General features: G+C 34.7%; 1 protein-coding gene across 1 annotated transcript in view; it reads right to left on the reverse strand.

Moving 5' to 3' along the window:
• The window catches only part of GALNTL6 (polypeptide N-acetylgalactosaminyltransferase like 6), a 1,147,170-nt gene extending 1,124,025 nt beyond the window's left edge, over positions 1-23,145 (reverse strand). The window contains exon 1 of the mRNA XM_077779662.1: positions 23,008-23,145. Coding sequence (XP_077635788.1) covers positions 23,008-23,145 — 138 coding nt within the window. The remainder of the gene's footprint in view (positions 1-23,007) is intronic.
• Positions 23,146-24,209: the final 1,064 nt, after the last annotated feature.

Consider the following 24,209-nt stretch of genomic DNA (forward strand, 5'->3'; position numbering starts at 1 on the left):
TAAGTTGATTCTTAAAACTATATGAGAATGCAAATGGTGAGAAAAGTCAGTCAATGATAAAGAACAACAATGAAAGACACATACAGATATCAAAACTCATTTACTGGTCCTGCAATTAAAACAGTGTGAAACTGCACCAAGAATTAAAGACAGACCACTGAAATAAAAATAGATCCATATATATTTATTCAACTGATTTACGGCTAAGATGTCATTCAGTACTTGGAGGAAAAAATTTTCATTTCAATATAATGGTCTGGACAATTTGCATATATATTTCTATTTATTTATATTTATAGATGTGATAAAAAAAAGAATCTTATTCCTGTCTTATATCACACACAAAACTCAATTCCAGAAGACTCACACTTATCTAAGTGTAAATATTGAAAAAATGCAACTCCTAAAGATAATATAGGACAGTTTTTAAATGACTTAGGTAGAAAAAGATTTCTTCTAACACAAAAAATACTAACCATAAATAAGATGCTTGCTAAATTGAACTTCATTAAGAACATCATATAATTTTACAAGATGACATTTATCATGGTAACAAAAATTGCCTAAAAACGACAAATTTAGCTTAATTAAATTAAGTTGTGTGAAATCCTTAAGATAAATATTATAAATCTTTTTTCAAAAGTGAATGAATGAAATAAATAATTAAATGAAAGAATAAAATGTAAATAAAAAACATTTAATACTGTAAACACATACTAGTAAATAAAAAATAAAGGACATGAAAGACAATATTATCTATTTATACACTTAGATTAGCAAACATAAAAAGTAAATGTATAAATAGGTTTATAGGAATGTTAGATACAAATTTAGGATAATAGTTACAGATCTACAAAAGAGAGAGGCATTTACATAAGAAGGCTTTCATGGCAGAGGATGGGTTTTCTTCGGATGTACTTTTCTGTATTACCTCCAAAGATGACAATATTTGTCAGGTATATTGTATTTTCCATATATTTTTAATATATGAAATATTATAAATAAATATTTATATACATATATATTTTTTACATATATATATAACCTCTCCTAATCTATTTCCATCAAGCGTTTTTCTCAAGTCAGAGCAAAATCCCAGCTTCTGGTGGATATGATGTCAACTTAAGTGTCTCAGTGCCCCTATCACTGAGGCATACTAGAAGAGAAACCGTGTCAAAGAAGGAAATTCAATTACTGCTATTGGTAGTAATACTTTGTGATACCACATGGGGCTAAATAATAACACCACTTTACCTTTACCATTACCTTCAATTCTGTGTCTATGTAATTCTAAATATTACATAGAATCTAATGAGTGCAAAGACATTGTAGTCAATGTTTCTCCTTCCCCTCCTCTTATTAGTCGAACACAAATTACAAGAACTTTCCAGAAATTCTTCTCATCTTTGTTTAAAACAAATCGATACAGTCACTATTACTATTAGCTATTATTATTTTAAAATGGGTGGACTGATAATAAAAGAAATCTGATAGGTTGTCTTTAACATGACAAAATATATCATAAAATTTACTTCACCATTACTAAGTAATTAAAATTTAGACACTTGCAGACATACACAAGTAACAATATATAAAACTAAATTATTATTTATTAATCAAATGGACATAAATATAATCTGTGTTCTCAAGATGTCACTGTGAATAGACACTCCCAATTGCTTTAAAACGTAATGCTGAATTCATAAACAATAACAAAAGAACATAATAATCTATGCCACTATAGATAGTGAATATTACATATATAGTCATTCTGCCTAATTAATATATCTGCAGCTTAGTAACATCTAAGTCACATTATTAAACTATAAGCTACTGTTAGGCTACAAAAATCTAGCCTCCAACACATGTTAAACAAAAAAGAGTAAAACAGAACCATCACATGTGCATGTGAAGAGACAGAAACATACACACACACACACACACACACACACAAGAAGACCAAACAACCTAGTTAAAGTAAGGAAGACATTTTCTATTTCTCTATAGTACTTTGTTAAATTTTTTGAAGGAAAGTAGTGTATTCTACTCCCGCAGTGTCATAAATAGAAAATTAAATAGAAAATGAGCTTGTGACCTCATAAATCCTTTTTAATTTTCTCCTAATCTCTAAGTAATACATTTGTCAATCTTTTTTCTCAAAAATGTAAGCAGAGTGACAATGCTGACAGGACCATGCAGAATGTTCTTTAAGTGATAAAACTACACGTGTGCTGCCTTTAGTTCTGATAATTCCCACCTTTTGCTGTGTCACATATATTGCCGCTTGTGTATCCTTTCTACAAGATTCTTCAATTGAAATAACATTACTTCACACTGTGGGAAAAACAAAACAAACAATAACAACAGCAACAACAACAAGGCACTCCCTGTAGACTTTATAGATAATCAGTCCTGAATCTTTATCTATACGGGTCTTATACCTCCTGCCTGAACCAATAATATAGGATACCACTTTTCATAATTTTCTAGAGACACATCTTTAAAGGGTACATCTATACTTTCCAGGCACTAGTATTTCCTCTCTCTTCCTAGTATCTATCACTTATTGTAAATGTGTATAAAATGTAAAATCGATTAACTAGTTCTAATTGCACACTCTGAATGAGGGGAATGTTTCCTGCAGGGGAAGGATTTGGAACAGTTTACTACAGTGGTTATTCTAAATTTACCAAGCCAATCAGCCCATCAATCTCAAGTGCCAGTGTGGCATTTCCGATGGACAGATGTACTAGCGACACCTTTGCAAAACAGGTTGTTATAATATATATACACACATTCATAAACATACACACACATACACACATGCATACATACTTCATTAGCCTCAGTAAAATAAATAAGGTGAATTAGATCCAGGCTTGAATGTTAACTCATTTTGTACAGTTTTGGCAAACCATCTTTTTCTTAGCTTCCTCATCTGACTTGTAAGAAAGTTAGACAAGATTATATTATTCATCTTAAAATGGCTATCAGTTACATTTGGTATGTGGAAAAACAATACTTGTGAGTTTTTTGAAGATTTTTTAAAATGTTTTAATATTTATATTCAGAATCACAGAATCCCCTGAAATATGAGATGGGGTTTTGTTGTTGTTGTTTCTTTTACTGTTGTTTGTTTTTGTTTTTTCTTTAGTTCCTACAGCATCTGCTTACAGACTAGTTTCCAAGTGTAGCCAGGAAATATGAAGACTTGAGTGAAAGAAAAGTTAATTTAGTAACTGAAAGGAATCTTTTTTTTTAATTTTATTTTTCAAATAAAAATTCATGACAAAAGAATGAAAACATCACGGAATGATATAACATTGCATATTTTGCGTAGGATTTTCAAATAATTGTTTTGCTAACATGGTGTGTTTCTAGAAGACAATATCAACATGGGTTAAAGTAACACAGCTATTTGATGGAAAAATTAAAATATGTATATGTATGTTCTAAAATAATTCATACAATTCAAAATTTTTCTTTTAATAGACTAGACCAAATGTTTAATCAGTGGATCAAAGTCTGTCCTAATATAAATTCATATGCTAAGCACACTTTAACAACAGGGAAATCTGCTGTTATATTGTAACTTGGAAAATACTATTCACAAATAGCAGTTTAAAGACAAGGATTTCCACACTCATCACTTTCATTCAATATAATACTGAAGTCCTGACCATAGTATCAGACAACAAAAAGAAACAAAAGGCATCAAAACTGATAAAGAGAAAGTAAAGCTTTCACAATTTGTAGATGACAAAATATGAAAACCCCAATGACTTCACACACAAAAAAACCAACTAGAACTGATAAATGAATTTTGTTAGAACACAGGATACAAAATCAATATATAGGCATCACTGCATTTCTATGTTAATAGTGAAGCATCAGAAAGAGAAATTAAGAAACAATCACATTTACAAATTGCACCAAAAGTAATAAAGTACCTAGGAATAAACTTAACCAAGGTAAAAGACCTGTACTCTGAAAGCTATAAAATATTGATGAAAAGAAATGAAGATGACACAAAGAACTGGAAAGACATTTCATGCTTATAGACTGGAAGAATATTGTTAAAATATCCATACTAACCAAAGCAATCTATAGATTTAATGCAATCCCTATCAACATACCAAAATCATTTTTCACAGAGCAAGAATCCTAAAATTTGTATGAAACCACAAAGACCCTAAGTAGATAAAGTAATCTTGAAAAAAAAGCAAAGCTGGAGGCGTCACAACCCCAGACTTCAAGTTGCATTATAAAACTGTAGAGATCAAGTCAGTATGATGCTAACACATGCGCACACACACACACACACACACACACACTGAAAAGAATAGAAAACACAGAAACAAACCTGTGACTATGTGAGCAATTAATCTTCAACAAAGCAGGAAAGAATATCCAATGGGAAAAAGATAATATCTTCAATAAATGGCATTGGATAGAGTGAATAGCAGCATGCAAGAGAATGAAACTGGACCTTTTTCTTACACCATACACAAAAATAAACTCAAAATGTATTAAGAACCTAAATGTGAGACCTGAAACCATAAAAATTTTAGAACGGAGCACAGGCAGTAAATATTTCTGACATCGACCATAGCAACGTTTTTCCAGATATGTCTCCTGAGGCAAGGGAAACAAAAGCAAAAATAAACTAATGGGACTACATCAAAATAAAAAAGCTTCTGTACAGCAAAGAAAACAGTCACAAAACTAAAAGATAACCTACTGAATCGGAGAACATATTTGCAAATGACAATCATGATAAATGGTTAGTACCCAAAATGTGAAAAGAACTTGTATAACTCAACACACACATACACACACACACACACACACAAATAATCCAAGTAAAGATGGGCAGAAGACATGAATATTTTTACAAGGAAGACACGCAGATGGCCAACAGACACATTAAAAGATGCTCAACATCACTCATCATCAGGGAAATGCAAATCAAAACTACAAGGAGGTATCACCTCACATCTGTCTGAATAGCTAAAATAAAAAACAAGGAACAGCAAGTGTTGGCAAGAATGTGGAGAAAAAAGGAACTTTGTGCACCATTGGTGGGAGTGCAAACTGGTACAGCAACTGTGTGAAACAGTATGGAAATTCTTAAAAAATTAAAAACAGACTTACTATATGATCCAGTAATCCCGCTACTGGGTATTTACCCAAAGACAACAAAAACACTAATTCAAAAGGATATATGAACCCCTATGTTTACTGCATCATTGTTTACATTAGTCAAATTATGGAAGGAGCCCAAGAATACATTGATATATTAATGGATAAAGAAAAAGTGGTGTGTATGTGTTCGTATAGGTAAATATGTATATAAATACATACATACATATACAATGTTATATACATACAAACACACACACTCTACAATATTACTCAGACATTAAAGAATAAAATCTTTTCATTTGCAATAACATGGGTGGGTCTAAAGAGTATAATGCTAAGCAAATTAAGCCAATCAGAGAAAGACAAAAACCATATGATTTCACTCATATGTGGTATTTAAGAAACAAATGAACAAAGGGGAAAATAAGAGACAAATCAAAAATCACTTTTAATATAAACAACAAACAGATGGTTAGCATAGAGGAGGCGGGTGGGAGAATGGGTGAAATAGGTAATGGGGATTTAAAGTACACTCATCACGATGAGCACTGAGTAATGTACAGAATTGGTGAATCATCATATTGTACATTTGGAACCAATATAACACTGTATGTTAACTATACTGGATTTAAAATAAAATAGAATAATAATTCTTACTGCAAAATAAACCTAATATTTTTTAAAAGCAGTAGTTGAGTGGAAAATAAAGTTTCTCCTTACCATTGTATTTGTATATACACAATTGTATATTGTATATACAAATATACAAATATAAATTGTATATACACACATTTTTATATAACATTTAAAATACAATACACTTAAAGCAAAAAAAAAAAAAGACTGCAAGTGAAAATATGCAGAAACCACATTAGAAGAGAAAGTGATAGTCTCAAAATAATCAGATTTTAGCCTGGTATTGATGTAGTTTATGGCAGAATAGAATTACTTTTCTTCTAAGTCTATTGTGTTCTTAACATTAGCAAATTCATCAAATTCTGGCTAATGTAATATATATTTAACAAATTAATTAAAATTGGAATAAGATATTTGAAAGCTCCAAGAATTCATTCATGTATAACATTTACTGTTAGCAATAAATACTTTTTATATTTTTTAATGAATGGAACATAATTCATAAAAAAATATCAGTCACCACTCAATAATTCATTGTGGATCCACTGAACACTGCAATAAACAATTTATATTCTACTTCACATTCATATAAAAAGGAAGAGTGTTTTTAATATCACACCCCAGATTTCACATACTATTTTTGTGGGCTCATCTACTCTTAATACTGTTCAATATACTACTCATCAGGCATTATAGAAAAGGCTTTAGGACAGAACCATCTAAAACAGATACAAACAACCCCAGAGCATTTTATATTGATTAAAGTGAACATTTAGGGCAACCTTAAAAATTGAAAAGTAAACTCCAACTGTGTAACTCTGCAGATGTGTCCTGAAATGAGGATAAATTCTTAAATATTCTGCTTTGATGGTGGTAGGACTCAGAAAGCTTGCCTCATGTTAATGTTTGTCTAGAAGTACTCCTATGTCAGCCTCAGATATTCACCACCAGGTAGTGCAGAGACCTACGTAACTTTTATGCTTTAACTTTATAACTTTCTCCCAAGCCCATGGTAAAAAAGAAAAAAATAATAACTCTTATTCACTATTCCTAAGGGATGTTTTTGAGAATCATGGCTCAAATTTTTATATTTACTCAAACCTAACAAGCCAGCCAACAAAATGACATTTGCCAAAATGAGAAATGAAAATATTATTCAATACTTTCTCACAAAGTACTGACATGTCCATCAATACTGACAATGGCAAAATTCACATACATATAATATATATATATATGAAAATACATATATATGTATAATCACGTATAATCAATGTCACACACAAAAGGAGGGAAAACACTATCAAATATCAGTCATGGGTAAGTAAATGAAAATCAGCAAAGAAAAAGATAAGAAACCAAATACACTGATTCAAAAGAAAAGCATAAATTAAAAGGAATATCCTACCTAACTTAAAGATGGGATTGCAAAACATAATAAAGAGGACGAGAAGAGTCTGGCAAACATATACAAACTACTATTTTACATTTAAAAATGACAGATATCTATAGCAAACATTTGATTACCATACTTGGATTACAATATTTTAAAATGTATTACTCAAAGAAATTTTCACCAGATTCTACACATTGCATCAGTAAAATGAAAATGAAACTTTTCCCATCTAAAAATATCACAGAAAAATAGTATTTGTATATATCTACATGAAAGATACTGATGAATCATTCAGAGTAAATATATTACCACAAGATCACTGACAAAGACACAATGTGTCTCAAATAAGGAGAAATATGTAATTACAGATACTCAAAGAAACAATGTAGAATCATATAAAGTGTTGCAAACAGGAAAAATACTTCTTTGGTGTTCAAGTCAAACAAGTTGCTTAAAATTGTATGCACATATTTTCTCATAATGAGCAACACAGCATCCATGGACACATTTTTGTTAGGTGATAGCGTCTAAAAAGTTGTTTTAGCATCTAAATATCATGACACAAGTCAACGTGTAATAGCACATGTTATTTCTGTCCAACCATAAGCACACTTTAAATGGCATTTTGAATAGATGCCACTGAACTGATGACATTAAGGGAAAATACCTGATTTAAACAACTCCCTCTGATATTTCTGTGTATCTTTTTAAAGCCGAATAGAGCTGATAAACCTTCTTACATTGAAAATCACTTTAATACACTAATAAGACAAACATAAAAGCATCTGAAAAGAAAGAAGGTCAAAGATAGGTGACTAGGAGATAGAAACGTCAGAATGAAAAGTTCAAAATCCAAAGCTGACCATAATACTAGTGCAAACAAGAGGAAATAATAATTAATGTGCTTGAGGTAATTTAGCATCATGAAGAGCTTTGTGGAACCATCTCATCAAACACAATGCTATTTAATTATCAGAACAGTAAGAGATTTCCCCCAAGACACTGCATTAAATATGCCTCTACCAAATAAACCCTGTCATATCTTTTCTAGCTCTTAGATTTCTCCCTAATCTCTTTCATAAGTTTTACCCTTGAATTTCCTCCCTCCCTCCCTCTCCCTGTTTCCACATCCCTGCTAGACAACTGCTAATTAAAATGAACACAGGTAAATTAAGGTAGACTTTTTCAAAAGTGGGGGGGGGGCTGTAATAACAAGGACTTATGCTAGACAATCAAACTAATAGAAGTCTTAAGATCTGAAGCACTCAAATTAAAATAAACTCCTTGAAATATATCAATCTACATTTCCAAAATGACTTTTTAAAATGAAGTGTGCTGCTAAATGCTGCCTTGTAAGTTGTATTAATTAACTACAAGCTTGTACAAATTAGTAAAATTTTCTTTGGAAAGTCTTTCCTAAATTGTCACAGTAGTTATTTTAATGTAGACACATCTTGTGTCCAGACGTTTTATAGTGTAAATTATACTACAGTGTTACCCTAATTGGAGAAAAAGCACACTCAATGATTATATTTTGCTATTTATCTTACTGGCTTATTCAAAGGTGACAATTCTGTGCGTTAAAGTTACTGAAATCACACATGGCTTCTATAGCACCTTAGATGTCTACATGTGTGATGAAATCTATTGTGATTTTCAGTCTCAGGATCAGTCAGTCTTGACAAAACAGCATATTTATAGTCAGAAAAAAGCTGACAGAATAATCATGTGCAAATAGAACCTTAATTCATGATAATGACAACAGTTTACCTTTTTATATTCACAGTGGTTTGTTAATTAATACTTATATGATATATAAGCATACACAATGGGTTGTGGATACTCTTACATTTGTATTAGCATACTTCAGCTCCTGGCGCCTGGGTGGCTCAAACAGTTAAGCATCTGACCTTGGCTCAGGTTATGATCTTGCAGGTTGTGAGTTCTAGCCCCATGTCAGGCTCTATGCTGACAGCTCAAAGCCTGGAGCCTACTTGGGATTCTGTGTCTCCCTCTCTCTGCCCCTCCCCCACTCATGCTCTGTCTGTCTGTCTCTCTCTCTCTCTCAAAAATAAACATTAAAAAATGTAAAGGAAAATTATACTTCAGGTCATCGAAGTTCAATATACAGAAAACAACTTGTATCACTTCTAATTCTTTCACAAAATACTTACTGACTGCCTAATTTGTGGTCAAGTAATGCTAGGCACTGGAATTAAAATGTAGAGAAAGACAGATAATTTCTAACTGTATTAGCTTCCTGGGGTTGTTGTAACAAATCACCACAAATGAGGTGGCTTACAACAACATGAATCTATTCTCTCACAGCTCTGGAGGCCAAAAATCCCAAATCAAGTTGCTGGCAGGGCTGTGTTACCTCTGGAGGCTCATTTCTCCTTTGCCTCTTCCAACTGCTTGGTTTCCTCTTCATCACCCCAATCTCTGCCTCCATCTTCACGCTGCATCTCCTTCTTCTGTCTTTGTCTTCTCTTCTGTTTGTCAACCACCCTCTCCCCACATTGTGTCTTTTATAAGGATGCTTGTCATTGGATTTGCATAATCCAAATGTAACTCAAGATCTTTAAATTAATTACATCTGCAAGATTCTTTTTCCAAATAAGGTAACATTCACAAGTTCAAGGGATCAGTACATGAACAAACTTTTTGCAGGGAGGAGGGCACCAGATGACTTACTACTAAGTTCAGGAAACTTACTGATTAATGGTGAATAAGCTACTTAACCAGGTAGTTAATATAAAGACTGATAAGTTTCATTATAAGGGCAGGAAAAGAAAATTTTTCTTAGGAAACACTCAGGTAAGGTACCAAACTCAAGCATGAGAGATCAGGAAGTTTCCCAGAAAGAGTTTTAAGAAAAGTAGAAATTATCCAAGTAAGACTGAAGATAAACTATATGCAAATTTCTAGAGGAGAGAGAACATGAAATTCTAAGGAATGAGAGAGAAGTTTAGAGTGTATAGAGCACAGGGGATCTTGGCAGTAAAGTAGTGAGTGGTTGGGTTCATCAAGGGGAGTTTAACACAGTAAAGCTGTATTAAAGAATTTCAACTTTAATCCAAAGTGGGAAACCAATGAACAGACTGACAAAAGGTCATGGCCTGTCCAGTTAGGCACTTGGGATAAAAAAAATCTCAGCTGCTCCGAGCGTGGACTGGAGGACAGGAGTATAAGGTTGGGGGTCTTTTCCAGAAATCCAGTGAAGTGTTTATGCTGGTCACAACCAGTGCAGTGGCAAGGAGAATCAAGAGATATGGATGAGTTCAAGAGAGATGTTTTAGGAAGAACTGCTAATGCTTAAATCAGCTGAATTTGAGTGTAAACATAATGAAGGTACCAACAGTACTGAACACCCAGATAGACGATGGTGTACTTCATTTAGATAAGAGACATGAAGGGAGAGCCACTGTAGGGGGTGGAAGAGAAAAGATGGATTTCACTGCAGACATTTAAGGTTTAAAATATGTTTCTAGATTTCAGATTGGTGTGTGGCATGTGGACCATATGCACAAAGGGAAAGGCAGATTAGACATAATAATTTGGGAGTCATTCATTTCAATTCAATAGTTGAAATTACTAGGGGCTGGATGAATTGCCCCTTCCCCCACACCCCTCTCCCAGAATGCAGAAAAGATGTACTTGCAGAGAACCCAAAGAAAATAGGATTTTAAGGAAAATAACAGAAGTAGGAGTCTATAAAGACTGGTCAATGTGTCTGTGCACAGGTGGTAGCTGGGAGTAACCATGGGGAAAGAAGAATTAAAAGAGGAGTTTGCACGGTGAAGCCTAAAAGTACCAGTGGAGAATCAGTGTACGTTTTCCTATTCATCCTTGTTTCCCAAAGCTGCTTTTTCCAACCTCTTCTCTCTTTTAAGTCTCCTTACTCTGACTGTGTCAGGTAAGACAGTTTAGTTAAATTCTATCAAGTCTTATGACTAATGAGAAATGTTTCTGGAATTAACTACCAGTGACAAGGCCCAAAAGGAGCAACTGCAGATTAGAGGAGCTGGAATAACCCCGAGGTGCGCAGAAGCAGAAAGTCAGGAAGTAGATGCATCAGGTTTGGTTAAGAGGAGAGGCACAGAGCAGTAGCTAAAGGGGTACGTAGCAGCGAGGGCTGTTGTCTCTGCTTTGCTCTTGCTCCCTGCACTCCTCCAATAGTGAGAGAAATCTGAGCAAGTTTAAATATTGATGTGAAGGATGGATCAGAGAGGAAAAGACTAAAACTCAGTGAATGAGAAGAAAAAAAAAAAAAACAAACCTCCAACAAATCAATGTGCATTTCCTAACAAAAATGTTGTGGTCTATAGTCTGGGTAAATAGTCTTTATGTATCCTGAAACAAGGGGCATTTTTCCACAGTTACAGGAGGCGAGTAGAGAACTAGGAAATAAATGCAAGTACTTTCTGTGATTTTATGGATGAAGTCTTGGCTCTCCCAGTAAAAAAATACTATGCTGTCAGGAAGAATGAGGCCAGGCTATCTCTGAGCCTGATAAGAGAGGTGGTGGCAAGGGAGATTTGACAAGAGAAGAGAAGGTAGGAAAAAGTAACTTTAGAAAATGGAAAAAAGTGCTAAGTGGAAAAGCATAAAGCGATTTCTTACTAGTAGTTTTGGTTTCATTGTGCAAGTTTTTATTTTTAACTTACGCAAGATCGTTTCCCTCGAGGTGACACAACTAAGCAATATTTACTGTCTGATGGCACAGTCTGAAATAAGGTGTCAGCTCCGGGGATTACAAACAAGACAACAGCAATACAGATCAACAGCAGAAGCCTCGAGCTAAAAAATATATTTCTCATATCACACACAATTCAATAACTGAAAATGCAGTTAGTTCAATAGAATCTTTTTTTTAATATAATGCAAATAACTCAAGCTTTTAGAGTTTGAAGTTATTCATTTTTTAATTTTTTTTAATGTTTTATTTATTTCTGAGAGAGACAGCGTGAGCAGGGGAGGGTCAGAGAAAGAGGGAGACACAGAATCTGAAGCAGGCTCCAGGCTCTGAGCTGGCTGTCAGCATACAGCCTGATGTGGGCTCAAACCCACAAACCATGAGATCATGACCTAAGCTGAAGTCGGACACTTAACCGACTGAGCCACCCAGGTGCCCCTAGAGTTTGAAGTTTTTCGTCCATTCATAGGGACAATAATTGACCAAATCAATTCCCACTTAAAATTTTCCTTTAAGGAAAATCTTAAAGGAAAAATGGGAGCACAGTGGGCTCTGAGTAGAAAAAAAGGAGGGAAGAGGGGGGCAACATGATAAAGTAGTTTGTATTTCTACCCGTCCTTGAACAGTATTCCCTTGACCTCTCTGATGCTTATCTTTCTCCATATTTCCTATATTAGGACTCAAGATCTTTGCCTCAAAATGCTAAGGATTGTGCAGAAAATGTAATTTCCTTCAGTTGGTAAAAGACAAACTGGAAGTTTCTACAGAAGTTAAGAGGGGGAAACAATCACATTACATAGTTGTCAGTTTGACACCCCTCTGTTAGGCTACCTAAAAAATGATAAAGTTCACTGAGCTAGGGAATAAAAGCATTTTCATCTCCCCTCACCACCTAGTTTTCTACAGCTTTCCATTCCTCTGTCTTGCAGCCAGTTCTTTTCTCTGAAGCACTAGGAATGAGATAACATTTCCTCTGTCAAGTTCTCTACTCCAGGCTCAAACAGCATCATTCAGAAGCAACCAGAACAATAATGTTAAAATTCAAGTTATATAAAATAATAAAATAAATTATTCAGCCCTGAAGACATTTTTAGATAATCCTTTATGGAAGTGCAGACTTAATGACATAATTTGCAAGATAGGTTTTTATCCCTTGAGGGCAAAATAAACATTGAGAAATCAACGCCATGTGGAGAGAACAGCACAAAAAAATATGAGGGGAAAGGTCACCATCACAGCACTGGTGCTGACTGCATATGCTAGGAAGAACTAAATTCTGTTGAAATCTAGTTTTTTTCTGACATGTAAGACTATGAGAGCCCTTGGTTCAAATTAGAAAAAACTTTTAAACTAAATGCTATATTATTTCTAAGTGGGCTACTAAAAGTAAAAAACAAAATGAAACAAACAACACACACAAAAAAGAAGTTAAAGATGCTTTGAACATTTTTAAGGCAATTTTTTATATATTATACCCTCATGATGGGTCTATGGAAATGGTGTAGGAACATACTTTTCCTTTTTTATTCTATGTCAATTCTCTAGAATTCTAACAGATAATAATAGCAAATACTCTAAAATTGCTTGCCATGTGCAATCCAGTATTCCAAACATTTTGTGCACATTCACCTATTTAACCCATACATCAATTCAACCAAATAGGCACTACTTTTAATATCCACCTTAGAAATGGCAAATCTAAGACACAGAAAAGATAAGCAACTTGTCCTACATACCAAATAATAGAGTTGGAACTGAAACCAGGCAGCCTGGCTCTCATATCCAAGCCCTTAGCCACTGTGCATATTTCCTTACACTGCTGAGTTAATACATATTTTCTTGTGTTGCTATGGTCCAGGTTATGTCCACTGTAGTTCCATTACATGGTAAATCATAGACAGTCCAACACTTCATATTAATAGAATAATCACTATAAGACTTTGACTAATTTTGAAAAAATAAATCTCTTCACTTTTGCCTACAGGATAGTAATATTCCATATATCATGAATTTGCTGTGACTACTTAAGGACAGTTTAACATGGTGTCTGGCACATGGTAAGAAATTATAAACAAATGTTGTTTTAACTATCATTATTAATAACTATCATTATTAATATATTGTCTTTTATTCTTACTTTTAATATAATGTTTAGATCATAATGATTGTTATTCCTCCATTGCCCCTCATCCCACTACCTATTCCTAACCAATTGCTTTTTTCTTTTGCTTTGCACATCTGTTCATTGTCTGCATTTATTTTGACAGATACATTGCTGTCTTATTGACCAGGTAGCTGTGCGGTTTCTTGACATCCCCATTCAATATTATATTCTTTAATCTTTATTATAGATTATATATATTATAATGAACATCTAATTAACTATCATCTATCTAGATATTACAGATATGTATCTATATTATACCATTTCACGCTTTGCAGAACATTTCACAAATGTTCAATTACTTCTCCAAATTAGCTGGATACTTGTATAGGAAAAATCTCAGACTTGTCTGCCAAACTATAACAAGCACAGGATCTATATTTACCTTTCAGATCCTAACAACCTTTTCAGCTTCTCTCCTGCTTTGTTTTCATTTATCTTCATTTTCCTTGGCAACTGGGCCCTCATCCTCCCAGTGCATCAGCCTTCTTCTGGCTTCTCATTTCCTATCAACCAGGACCCCACATTCAGCTGTTTATGTCAGTGCTAGCCCCACCAATACTCATTATCTGTCTTATAAAATATTTTAGTTGTATGCTTAGTCTTACCATTTAACCATTAACAATTTTGTTCATACCTCTATCCCTGTGTGTAACTATAATGAAGACAATATCAGGGACTAATTATCAAACCCAGTCACTTTTTCAAAGTCCTCACTTGCATTAAATCATGTGACCGTAAACACTGTTCATCATCTTTCTTTTTATGAATCCAGAGTGCACAGACTCAAATTTTGTCTTTGTGCCTTACATAACTGTGTACTGAGTTATTCAGAAGAACCTATCTCAATGAATTGTTGAATGATTAAATCAGTAAATGTGCAGAAAACACTTAGGACCACATAAATATCACACAATAACTGACATTCCTCTACCTCTTCTAAACTATGTATAACTGGAACATGTATTTCTTATAAAAATCTAATCCATCTCTATATTATGGGTGTGTGCATGTCGCTCCTTAATGAGCAGATTGATTGTAAGCTAATTGAAAACAGATTTATCTCTTAATCACTTACTTGCCACAGGGAGTAGCACAATATCATGCACATAGCCAATAAATATCTATTTTATCAATGATACACAAATTACCAGTAATATGTTTATTGTATTATATTTTACTGGGTTTGCCCAATATTAAGCTTATTCGCTACTTTCAATGAATATTCTAAAAACTGAGAAAAAGGTAGCAATGCTGTTTGTTTAGTTTCCCTTGAGTATTTACTATGCATCAGGTAATTCACATATATTAGTCCAATTAGTTTTCGCTCCCATACTTTTATGAGATAATGTCTGTGTTAATATATGAAGTCCTGAGGTTCAAAGATGTTAAGTGACTTGCCCAAAATGATATATTTTGGTAAGTGGTGAGCCCAACATTAGAAACTGAAGTATCTGCCTTTCCCTCAGCCTAATTCCAACCCTGCCTAATTTTGATAAGAAAGAAGCAGGTCTGTATTCCCCTCCTACAGGAATGAAGCCCTGTCTAGTGGGTCCAAGAGACTAACCATGTCATTCTCTCCCTTTCTACATGCCCTTGAAACATACAGAAAATTCTACTATTTGGTGCTTGTTTCTTTGTTACGAATGGGCACATGCAATATGCTTTGTCTGTAGCTCCTAATTCCATGGAAGGGAATAATAATTCTGTAAAGTAGCTTCATGATTTTGATAGTTTCTATTCTCCTTTTAATTTTTTTTTCTTCAGAATAATCCAATCTCTCTCATGACCAAGATTTAAACAACAAAAGCGGTTCTCTGATTCTTGTTTGTAATTAATGTAGAGAAAAAAATTGCCTCGATGTAAGGCATCGGCTTTATGTTATGGGAAATGAAATGGGTCACTACAAAGAATTAGTTCTTAAAAAATCTCGTCTATTAAATGCTTCAATTTTTTAATAACTTTGAATACAATATACCAAAAATTTGACAATTTTGCAATAAATTATATGAAAAATAAAATTAACAACCCGTCCTTAAGCACTGGACCAAAAAATTACAAAGAAAAAGACCTTTTATTTTCTAGACCTTTTTCATTTGTTTATTGAACAGTCCCTCCTTTCCAGATTTAACACATCAATGACAGTCTTGTACCATACCTATTGTGCGGCTGTGTTCTCTTGACATCGCCTTGTGAAGAAAAACCATCTGCAAATATTTATTAAACAAACACTAATGTCCTTGCTAAAGGCAATGATTGCTTATAAATGCTTATACTATGAATAATAATAATCTATATTCATTAACCCTTATTGTGTGCCATTTAAGATGCTAACCATTTGGTCCTTACTGTAACACTACAAGAAAAGTATTATCATTCCCAGTTAACTTGAGAGAAAACTGATCTGGAGATCAATGACTTGCTAAATGTCACAGAGGGTGAGGTGCTGGAACCAGAATTTGAACCCTGATGATTTGGTGCCAGAGCCTCCATCCTTACATCCTTACGTAGTGAAAGACAACAAGCAGGTATGGAGATTCTGATACTTCTCCTAAAATTAAGTTCACTTGGATTCTTTGGCTGAGGAAATATGCCAAAAATAAGGGAAAAGGAAAGCTCAACTCACTCAAATTTGGGTGGCAGCCCTGACGATGTGGTCATTTTTATTATGATAAAATAGTTCAAAATGATTTATAATAAAATTCCCTGTCTCTGGCTTTCTAGACTTTGAGTACTGAAAATAACAGTCCATGAGTAATTGAGCAATAAATTAAAAATTAGCCTTCTCAGCCCTCATTGAGACACCAGCACTCCTTGCACCAGAGAGCTAATAGCCACCGCCATAGTCTATGGCAACCACAACAGCATTGATTCTATTACCAGATAATAAACGGTTCACCCTATTTATAATCCATGCAACTCTAACAAGGCTAAATCCTTGCTAGGAGTCTCACACTTTCTAAATATACGTAAGTACTTCTAGAGACAGAGGCATTTTCTCTCTCTTCATGCTAACATTTAAATGATGCTTCCAAATCAGTTGACTAACAGCTTCTTGTGGATTCAAAGCAATGGAAAAAGCATAAAGTTACAAAAGTACAAGAAAAACATTGCAGAAAATGAAACAGTTGGGGAGATTTATTTTTTCTTTATAAGTGAGACTAAGCATGTGGATGTGTGGATGTTTGTTGCTAAATGGATAAGTGAAATGAATACTTTGAATACTTTGAGAGTACGGCTACTCTAGCCCACATTTTCCACCATTACACTAAAAGTAGAAGAGTTCAGAAAACATTCACGTGATTTGCCTTTAGCCCTAAATACACCTTTACTTTTTCACCTTCTTTCTGGCCTCCACAGACATCAGCATATTAAGTGAGGTACAGTGGGGTCAAGCATGTTCTGGAACACTTGTGGATACCCGGTCTCTTCTTTACCTCCCTTAAATAACCCAGTAGATATGTTTGTATGTGTTGTGTGTATATATTCTCACTGGAACAAATGGTTTGTATGTTGTATGTTGTTGTTGTTGTTGTTGTCCCTTCAAGAATTACAACTACATTGAGAAAATTAGGAATTGTTAGCTTCATGGTGTGACAGATGGAGGTCATATGGAGAGCGAGTATCTAGTTTATGAGTATGTCTTTAACTTTTACTATCATACTGAGAAACTCTTATTTCATGGCACGTTTGTACCTTTGATTCAGTAAAGGTACTTGTGTAAGTACATGTAAACATGAAGGATAGAGAAGAACAACAGGGTTCTGTCAGATGGTTTTAAGAATCCAAAGTATCCGGTGCTCAGCTCTTCATCATGAATAAGCCAAGCAAATGAAAAACGAGTGACATCTGAGACCAAGCACAAACACATGGGCTTCCAGATCCCACTCATACCTGCCTCAGCTAAGGTCTTTTCCCATTTTAATTTGCATCCCCTCCTTTAAGGTTATTCCTGATGTACTTTAGCCGACTTTGATCTATATAAAACTGTTACAAGAGGAGACACTGTTGCAAAGTTCCCTAAAGGTGGCCATGGCCACTCCTCACAAAACTTAAAACAACAACAGTTAACAAACCCCCAATTCTCTTCTCTATGCTACTTAAGCACCCAAACTTTCTTACCCTTTTCCCTACATATTCCACTCTTGACTTGGTTTCTTTTAGAGAATAAAAATAATATTTTTGAATAAAAAAAAAACACTTACTGGAGGCTAATTGTTTCAGCACAGCTTAGCCAATGCAGCAATGAACAAGAGAAAAACCTATCTAATTTTTTCCCAGATTGTGAACACTAGACTGTGTTTCACACAGTCTCCCAGGAGGCAAGGTGATGAACTAATCATGTTGCGATCTACGAGGTCACAGCAAATAATTAAGACACTTGTTACAGTGGTCTGTGCGGTGCGATCCTGTAGCGAGTCAGAATGGATTTTCCATAAATTCAAGAAAAGGTCCTTTAAAATCCTAATTTAAAACCTACATTTTAGCTACTTAAGAGCAGTGTGGCTCAAACTAATGTATCATTTTACATCTAGTGTATTGATAATCCTAAGTGCAGGAAGACAAAAAGCCTTAATTTTTTTCGCCTGCCCTTGGTTAGCTTTTCCACTATCTAAGGTGTTTGCTGGAAAAGAAACACACTCTGCAGCCTTAGTGATCAGCATGACAAAGGAAAGCAAGTCAGCTTGCATACACTCAGCAACAATTATCTGACATCTTCACATCATAAAACAGGTTTAAAATGCCACAGGAAAAAAGGATGTTCTTAGCCACAGAAAGAATCCCCTCAAAGTGTGGTGCAAATTAACACTGGACTAGTTGGTCAAAGGCGATGAGGAATCTTTCAGGAGAGGTTTTTGTTTTGTTGTTTGTTTTTTAATGAAGGTAAAGTCTCACATCTGTCATGTACAGCTTACATGTGGATCTGACTACAAAGAAACTATTACCACACATTACTTCTCATACCCAGTATGTGATGTCAGGACTCCCATACCTTCTGTGGCAAGCGTGATTAGTATTTGACCACCTGACATTCTAAAGTACAAGAAATGAGAAGGTTCCGCAGTTTAAAAGTGACTTGAGCATCTAGTTTTTCATTTTTGTTTTATTTCTTAATGTGGTAAAAAATCCAGGGCAAACAAAAGTTTCTAAAATCATTCTGAATAATTCTGAAAATGTCTGCTTTAAAATGTGGGAATTCTGACTCTAGTTTTTTAATTTCCTAAAAATAATTTACAAAAATATTGCAAGATCATTTTCAATTGTGAATATTCTCGTATTATTTCTGCAAGTCATATTATTTGAAACTTAGTTGCTAAATTACAGGTACTTTTTTAATTAAACTTTTTAATGTATTAAGGAAAAGAAAGTGTTTTGGGGGTAGTTTTTATTTACCTACTATTATGTAAGTAATCAGGAAGAAAGGTACAATGCTGATGAAGTAGTATTGCTCTAAAACATTGTTTTGTTCTTTGTTTCAATCTAATGCACAGCTTAAGATCCAAATATATAACTAATTTAAAAGCAGCTGAAACCAGAGAAGAGCTTCAATTCAAATTTTAAGAAAAAAATGAAATGAAGAATTACTACCCAATAATCATATGGTAATCACCCTCATTAAATATCATATTCATTATCAATAGATTGTTTCTAATAAATGTATGTATTTCTAAACAAAATAAAGGATATAACTCTATCATCCCAGTAACAGTAAAAAAAGTGACAAAATTAATTCAGTGGAAAATAACACATGACAATCATTATTGATAACATATAAGCCAAAGTCATAATATAGTTTTAAATTTTCTAAAAACTTAAAAATCTCAAAAGCTTAAAAATTAATTTCAGTAACTTGATTCCAGGTTTGCAGAGCCCAAACAACAAAATACACATTTTAATTATTGCATTATTAACACTATTTTTTCAATCCCCTTTGGTCATGTGAGAGAAAAGATTAAAACACTTTTAGGTGAATAATCTGGGAACTTTTATTTCATATTTTTTCTCTTTTCCACACTATCGATATGAGATGCTTAAATATTCTGGGAATTATCATAAATATTATTCTTTTTTAATAAATATTATTCTTAATGTAAAATGACAACAAATACAATTAACTTGCAACAGTATAAAACAGAAAAAATGTGCAAAACACTAAACAGCATGAAAATTAATATATAGTTTCTATCAGCCTTTTCTGTTTACCCTCACTTTGTCTCAGATTATATTATAAATACTTTTTATACTGCACAGTAGATAGACAAACTGTTGGTGATGTGCTCTGATAAAATACAAATGAGTAGAATTTTAAAAGTATCATCCATCCTATGATTTTGAACCCCCATAAATTAAAGTATTTGCCTGCAGCCCATTGTAATAATTAAACTATTTCAAATAGTAAAGGTGTTCAATTCCCGTGACCACCACCACATCACACTCAGAACAAGAACTGTTTTACACATAAGTGCTGTAAAAATAGACCGCTCATGTGGGCATGTGACTTGTTGTGAATAGCTTCAGTACTTACTGCTGTCAATGCCTCCATCAGCACATTATCCTTACCCTCATGATTTTACAACTTAGTGATAAATATAGGAAAAGATGGCTTTTGAAGAACATTTTAGCAATTAACCATGAAATAGTCTTTTTAGAACAAATAGCTAAATTTAAATAACACATTACCCAATAGTCAAATTTCATGCTTCAACTGGAAACCTGGATGTTTAGCCGACTTACTAACATTGATTTATAGATACATTAGCAAAATATTATTTCACAATATTAACCATGTTAACTCATCACTGCAAGTCACTTTTTATTTGGTCAAGTGTGTATATATACATATCACATATACATATATATGACTTAACTTGTATTTATCCAATACTTGACATCCAATGATGTCAAGTATCCTAATTTTCTTTCCAATTATATTTAATAGTGGAATAAAACCAAGAAAAGCTTATCTTTTCCTGTTTTACAATGAATTCTATGTTTCAGGAACATAGCTTTCTACCTTTTTAATTTTCTTTCCTTTCTATAAATAAATATTACTTTTTAAAACTCTTAGGAAAAAACTACTAAAGTATGTGATTGGCATTCATTTTATGGCATATTACTGTCTATCTTTATTCTTGGTTTCAAAACTTTTACATAGGATGATTAAACTGGAATGTCACAAGATACCCATCAGTTATTTAACCATGCGGTGCACAAAACTTTGAGAAACAGCCTCTTCTCTTGCCACCCCATGCCCTTCACACTCATTAATTTATTACCTAATATTAAGTATCACTGGTACTACAGAAAAACCAGAAACAATGAAACCTTTTGGAGATTATAAGTCAGAAAGTTGAGTTGGCAAATTTCATTTTTTAATGCTACTGAGCACATTTCTCATTAAGAGTCAAAATCATTAAGAGCCAGTGTGAAAGTTGTAAAGATCTCATTAATAAGATTAATTAGTGTTTTATGTTAGCTATACAGCAAATACTTCAGCTGGTTATTGTTAATTGAATTAGCAAACTTCAGGGAAAAATCATTTTGTTTTTGTTAGTTTTAACTATTTTGAAATAGAAATTTCACATAATAGGTATTAATTACTAACATTAATAAAATCTTGTTTCATAGAAAAAAAAGTTTCACATTCAAAGTGCCCATCTTCTTTTTCTCCACTGTAATAACAAAACAGAATATACTTCAAATCAAAGTTATATCCACATAGAAGGGATGATGAAACTCAACCAATAAATAAAAGCATGTCAACATTTTTCCTCAAAATCCCAATCCACCAAAAGTCCATAGACAACTAGTTACCTCTGAAGTTTAGAGGCTGGTAATGAGTACTTGTCAAAATGAAAAAAACAGATTACCTCATATACTTCACAACTAACCACTCACTGGATAAAAAGATTAAACTTTGTTAAGTATAAGAACCAATATTTTATTACCATTTATATATTGCTATTGTCCATAAATGTACTTTAATTTAAAAACTTTGTGTATGTGGAAGGTACATAGTGTACATGGGTGATGACCCTTGAAATTAAGAATATTAATACTCTGCGGTGATCCATAAGACTAGTTTAAAACGTGTTACATCACTATCACAAAGAAGGCTGCATTCTATTGTTAAAAGTTTAATTACAGAAGCTGTTATATTTATTGATAAACAAGAAATTCAAGAATATTTATCAACATTCTGTGAAGGCTATTTTTCTCATTATTACTCACTAAAAAAGATAGTTATTTTGATCACAGTTAAATCATGAGTGATGCACATACTAACAGACTGCACACTATGTAAAAACAAAGCATACCACACTACGCGGTGTTTCAGATATGAAGGAAAGCTTTTAGCAACAAACTGTTAGCACCAGATTGTAAAACTGAGTGGACATCCTTAATAACTCGCCCTGTACACCCCACCCCACCACCTTAGCAACAGGATAGAAAAAACAGAGACTTTAAGTTTCCACAGAGTAAAACGCTGTTGCTAAGCAAAAACTATAACCAAAAATACAGAAAATTGTAGCTTGTTTTTTGAGACCTAGTTCCCAAGTTTAATAATTTAATTAACCCGGTTCACTTTAATATAGAAACCCAAAGCAGATGAAAAGCAGAAATGACCCCCTGTGACTGAAATTGTACCAAACCGACTTTTACATCCCACAAATTAGCAGTTACCTTTCGTCCACCTCAAAATCAACCTAAAGACCAACTGAGAAAGACTGTCTTCTCTTCCTGTTGACCTGTCTTAGCCTTCTTTTCTAGTTTATTTTACATTTCACCCATGTCATTGGTTGCGATCTTAAAACTACTTACTTGAATCCCAAAGTCTCTAGTCTTGTAATATCAGCTCTGCAAAGACTTGGGAGAAAAGCCAAGGCTACCCCACGCTCGCTTCCCTGTGTCCCCGCGAGTTGCATGCCTTACCAATCCTCCAGTGATCTTTCTCCAGATGGCACTTACCTGCTGCTCCCCGGGTTCTGTAGATTTCACCAGGTGCTTATCCTTGTACAGAGACCAGAGACCAATATTGGGCAGGAAAATTAGAGCCACCGTGAATAACAAAGTCATCTGCAGAAATCTCTTCTGTTTTCTCTTCATTGCAAATGATAATAGAGAAGAAAAGTTAAAGGAGATGGCTCCCTGACTGCTTCTTGTGTTTAATGCCAAAGTCCTTTCCTCTCCCCTGCGAAGCACCAGAAACTGAGGAGAAGCTAAAAACTTTTGTTGCGTGCTCAGCACCAATCTGCACACGATTCAGAGGGAGTTGGGCATCTGCAGAACAAACGCACAGTTACTTTCCCCCCCAGAAAACTATGACGAAGGCATTATCTATTGGCTTAGAAGTAAATGACTTGACTGAGGAAATCATTAAGCCTCCCTTAATATAAAGCAATGGAGTAAACAGGTTCATTGCACACATAATCATAAGTTATGAAAGTCTATAGCATGCTAGATACGTAAGGTGTTTTCCCCCCCTTAGTGGGGGAGGGTTGGCTTGGGGAGGAGCGGGTCAGTAGGGGGAACTGCGTGGGAGGAAGCGGCTCAGCCCCAGCAAGTGTCAGGTAGAAAAGTGTCCGCTTTTGACACTGGAACATCACCTTCCCCGTCTTCCCTGAACATCTCTTCCTGCGCTCCCCCTGGGATAACCCACCTGAACTCAAGTTCAACTCCCTCTGAAGCCAGCGTGCCGGCGGGCTCCACGCGGATCCAGGGACTCTGGAGCACAACTCCTGTCTGGATGGAGGTCCACAAACTCCTGGATGCTCACGCGCGGTCCAAACTGTGCTCGGCAGGCAGCGGCTGGCGAGCGCGGAGCCCGCTGGAAGCGAGGCTACAGATGTCAGCGGAGTCCAGCCAGCAAGCGGAGGCGCCGCGCCGTTTCGCCTCGCGCAGCCCTGGGAACGTGATCTTCCGCGAAGTGAGCGCTCTGCCCATCAATCTCTTCCCCTTCCCGCGTGACGCTCTCACGCTCCGCTCTTCATGTTACCATTCTTTTCCGGCAACTGAACGAACCCAGAGAAACATCACGAGCGCCTACAGGGCGGTGTTTTCCACGTCCCCCCCCTCCCCCCGCGCGGAGGGGACAGAGGCAGGCGAAGCCGAGTCTGCGCCGGGCCGGGCGGTGGGCGACGGCGCCGCCGGGGAGGGCGGGGGGCAGGCGA

This window comes from Crocuta crocuta, unplaced genomic scaffold, assembly GCF_008692635.1.
Source record: "Crocuta crocuta isolate KB4526 unplaced genomic scaffold, BGI_CrCroc_1.0 scaffold158, whole genome shotgun sequence".
NCBI classification, from domain to species: domain Eukaryota; kingdom Metazoa; phylum Chordata; class Mammalia; order Carnivora; family Hyaenidae; genus Crocuta; species Crocuta crocuta.